We start from the raw sequence: 3,997 nt of genomic DNA, 5'->3' as shown, positions 1-3,997 counted from the left end.
CAATGTAGGTAGATAAGACTCGATTGCCTTGTCGCAAATGGTCTGGCAGATGTAATTTAACGCGAAAAGCTTCGCGGTGAACAGGCCGGTCCAGATATAAGTGGTCAGCTTCGCTACGATCTGGTGAAGTAAATTCCTATTCTCGTCCACGTATATATGGTGAAAATCGAAGAACTGGTCCACTAAAACTGCGAACAAAGTAGCCATCTCCAGCGTCATTTGCACATTGAACACTTTGTTGAGCTGTCGCGACAGCATGCTCAACTGCAAATGAACGTGCCTGCAATCGAGCCGTAATTTTCTTAATCCAGTTAACTCGCAGACATGTGAAGAAATATTTGACGTTGAACAACGATTTAAAAGGCTTGTTTGGCGATATTACATGATAATCCAAAAGCGCTGTCCGCGTTTCTCGGACTCTTCTAAGACTCTTTTCTGACCGACCAAAATCAACGTATTCCTTTTTCCGGCGTGTTCCGCGTTGTTTTCCAACAGATTGTAAATGTGCTTGTTGACTCGCTCGAATCTGGAGGCCGTGTACCTGAATTTAACGGAGAATACAAGTTGAAAGAAAACTCGCGACTCGACTTTTCCTCGCTCGTTATATCCGAGCGTTATAGTCCAGATATATTATCTTTTTCAATATATTATCTTTTCGTGTTTCAAATCATTTCTCCGCGGCGTTCCTTGAATTTCATCAGAGGCTTGTACAAGTTCGTCGAATGTCCGCCAGATTTTTTTTTGTTAATAGTAATGAAACAGTATACTATATATATACTAGCCGATTACAAAAATTTTTCAATAAAATTCTTTTTAATAAAGAAACTCCGAACGCATCCCGTGTCCAATGGGAGAATTTGTTTTTAGTAATTCTCCGGATATACATTTTTATATTACATGCGTTACGAGACTTGAACTAATTGAAGAAAGGTGTTGCAACCATTTTGTAACTCGTCCAAAGTTATTATTCGAGGTAGTTTTGCGGAAGTATAATATATGTACCAACCCAAGAACAGTTCCCAACATCACACCGTTGATGTTGCCCAGGTGCAACAGATGATTCTCCACTAATGGAGTACAGATACGCACAACGTCAAACCGTTTGCCCTTTGTGCCCTTTGAGTGCTGCCATAAGATATCTAACACATTCAAGAGATTGGCTGTCACACACCATGTGATTATCACTCCGATCATCCACTTGTACAACGGTCGATATTCCTTGGGCGTTCCGAGTACTTCTAAAGTATCGTCCACGATAGAAAANAGTGCTGCCATAAGATATCTAACACATTCAAGAGATTGGCTGTCACACACCATGTGATTATCACTCCGATCATCCACTTGTACAACGGTCGATATTCCTTGGGCGTTCCGAGTACTTCTAAAGTATCGTCCACGATGGAAAGTTTGCGCAGGCATTTTTTCAGTTCCTTGAAAGGATAACACCGATCAATTAGGCGATGTGAGACTTGTTGATATAAAAATGATTTATTTAATAAAAAATTAAAGACAATCGGTCACTAATATATTAATTCTGTCGGACACTTTTTTGTTCACGACTAACGGCTATCGAAATCGACCGAAGTCTATCCGTTTGTCTATAATAATTATCGTAAATAACAAGAACAAAGAAAACCGCGATCCGTTTGTCTGGTGAATCTGGAACGTAAAATTCGACGTCCGTACCTTGCAACGAAATATGTTGACCAGCATCGACACGAACGAGGAGATTGTGATTGTCAAATTAGTCCAGGATAGAAATATGATCTGTTCTTGAGCGATGTCGATTAGGTAGTAGACGATATACGCGTAGATGCTCCATGTGACCAGGAAGTAGAGGCAAGTGAGGTACGGCCTGGGTCGTCCAAGGGGGAACTCGAAGACGCACAAGCCGCAGAACGCGCCGACGACCAATAACGGTGACAACGCCGCTTGGACCGTCTTCACCATGTTCTTCGCTCGAATCACTGATCGTGCAGTCCGAATTTCGCCGCGCGACACACGCTCGGAGAACACTTTCCGCGATGATCATTTCTCGGATGATCCCCTACTTCCTTGTCGTTGTGCGACGGGCTCTCTCCGGAAGACCTAGCCAAGAATTGCGCTGCGAGATATGTCAACATTGCTATCTGGCCTGAGTATCGAGCGCGAGAATGGACGATCGTATGATCCTGATTAGATTGCAAACTCCTTATGGGATTGTCACTGTTTATACATATGTAATATCATAACATCGTTTAAACGACGATAAGTGAATATTCACGTTACCTGTCTTCCGCTCCTTGGGTGTATTTAACGTGTCGACGTAGGGTGACATGTGTGTCATGCGAATTATAAGGCTCGGAGCACAATAAAACGTCGTAAGTCGATTCGCATTATTAATCGCGCAAATTTCATTCGTGATAACCTCCTGGTGGATTTGTACACCACTAAGCTTCAGTCGAGCCTTAATATTTGCCAGGCTACCAAAAACTCACTGATCCTTCTAATCGTTTTCATCGTGTGCGGATACGATATGATGTGACATGTCAAGCCGTTGAAGTGACAAATTAGCTGTGGATTATTAATCATATAATGTGTACGCACATCTAGACATCTAGATGTGAATGATTAGAAAGTTCAGTGAGTTTTGGTTCAGTGAATGTCGAGGTTTTATTGCAGCTTAGTGTACTCCGGACTTCCGTTCGATCGTTGCAAGTCAACGTGAGCGAATTCCGTCTCATTACGCTATTTTTTTGAGTTATTCCCTTCGTCATCGATTACGAATCCAACTTTTCTCAAACTCACGTGAAACTTAGTTGATGAAAAATTGACACCTAAGTCGCTCCTTCACGCGGAAGGCGGGAAAAATAAGAAAACATCCAATTTGTTCTATTATTTTTTCACAGAGGAAAAGCTGGTATGCAATAAGACACATTGTTGCAATTTATTGTTGGCATGGCGTATCGTTAGTCTAATATACAAGAGTGAATATATAGAGGAATGAATGAGTATATTAGATCACATGATCAGCATGCGATGCAAAAAATAATCTTCGCGCATTCCTACGTCGTCATTGGAATAAGCGTTGCGAGGCATCGGTATCATTGCTCATTTTCAATGTGAATCATTATACTTTTGCAACTCGGGAGACCATTGCAACATGAGGAGTAGTAACGTGCTGATCATCGCGCAAAACTGAAATGGAACGTGTTACACTGGAGTACGATTAATTTCCATCGCGTGCAGAAGTATCATTTTATCGCAATCCGCTGTTAAACAAGTTATAAAGTAAAAACTGATACGGCGAAAAGAATGATAGTTATGATAACGGGAATAAACTCGTAAGCTTTTCCTGGATCGCTTTTTGCGATAGGAAGTGTGACGAGCGGGTGGACGAGGGAAAATAAATACGAAGAAACATACGAACCTTCCAGAGTAACTTGCTGCCGAAGCAGAAGAGACCCAAACCGGTAAACTTCAACGGGCGATGTATCGCTTGCAAAATGAATTGATGAATCTGCAAACGGATGCAAGAGTGACTTAGTTTTTACAAACGTGTAATCTCAGCTCAGCTTATTTCTCACTTATATAAAAATAATCATTTAACCTCCTCGCGGATGTCGGCGTATCGAAAAATACCTGTCAGCTGATGAATTGTCTCGTTGACTTTGTTAGCCTAAAATAGAAAATAGTGTGTACATGATTTTTGCTGTAAAATATAAAAATGGCTTTCGCTATAAAATATAAAGTAATCTTCGATATACAATATGATTATAAAATAACTATCGATATATTTTATTCTCGAGAATTGCGTATTACCTTAATACTGACCCTCTCGCAAACATAATTAACAAAGTACAGTTTCATGGTGCATATGCAGCTCCACATGCCGGCACTGAACAAAAATTGTATTGGCATTTCTTTTCTTTTTAACAGCATCATGCAATAATGAAAAGACATCATCGATAAAAATAAGAGACAGCTCAACATCTCCAAAGTCATCTGCGTTCCAAAT

At 40.7% G+C, this 3,997-nt stretch overlaps 2 protein-coding genes across 2 annotated transcripts; both read right to left on the bottom strand.

Moving 5' to 3' along the window:
- Window positions 1–27: 27 nt before the first annotated feature.
- LOC106748065 lies at window positions 28–1,950 on the bottom strand (the record flags this gene model as incomplete). Its single annotated transcript, XM_014626261.1, has 5 exons — window positions 1,687–1,950; window positions 1,313–1,430; window positions 1,007–1,268; window positions 383–541; window positions 28–280 (listed from the first exon to the last, which is right to left on the bottom strand). Coding segments are annotated over exons 1-5 (1,056 nt in total), but the record flags the coding sequence as incomplete, so codon positions are not given.
- A 1,146-nt stretch (window positions 1,951–3,096) lies between these two features.
- Window positions 3,097–3,870, bottom strand: LOC106748064. The gene is made up of 4 exons (XM_014626260.1): window positions 3,802–3,870; window positions 3,590–3,658; window positions 3,410–3,499; window positions 3,097–3,177 (listed from the first exon to the last, which is right to left on the bottom strand). The coding sequence occupies exons 1-4, from the start codon at window positions 3,868–3,870 to the stop codon at window positions 3,097–3,099; spliced, it is 309 nt and encodes a 102-aa protein (XP_014481746.1).
- Window positions 3,871–3,997: the final 127 nt, after the last annotated feature.

This window comes from Dinoponera quadriceps, unplaced genomic scaffold, assembly GCF_001313825.1.
Source record: "Dinoponera quadriceps isolate SergipeBrazil2010 unplaced genomic scaffold, ASM131382v1 scaffold2738, whole genome shotgun sequence".
Taxonomy (NCBI): Eukaryota; Metazoa; Arthropoda; class Insecta; order Hymenoptera; family Formicidae; genus Dinoponera; species Dinoponera quadriceps.
This window is presented reverse-complemented; position numbering and strand designations above follow the sequence as displayed.

Excerpts from the sequence above, each read along its gene's own strand:
- LOC106748064 (XM_014626260.1), bottom strand. The coding sequence starts at position 3,870 with ATGTGGAGCTGCATATGCACCATGAAACTGTACTTTGTTAATTATGTT. Across the intron at positions 3,659-3,801 it reads GCGAGAGGGTCAGTATTAAG|GCTAACAAAGTCAACGAGAC; the intron begins GTAATACGCAAT and ends TTTCTATTTTAG. Across the intron at positions 3,500-3,589 it reads ACGCCGACATCCGCGAGGAG|ATTCATCAATTCATTTTGCA; the intron begins GTTAAATGATTA and ends ATCCGTTTGCAG.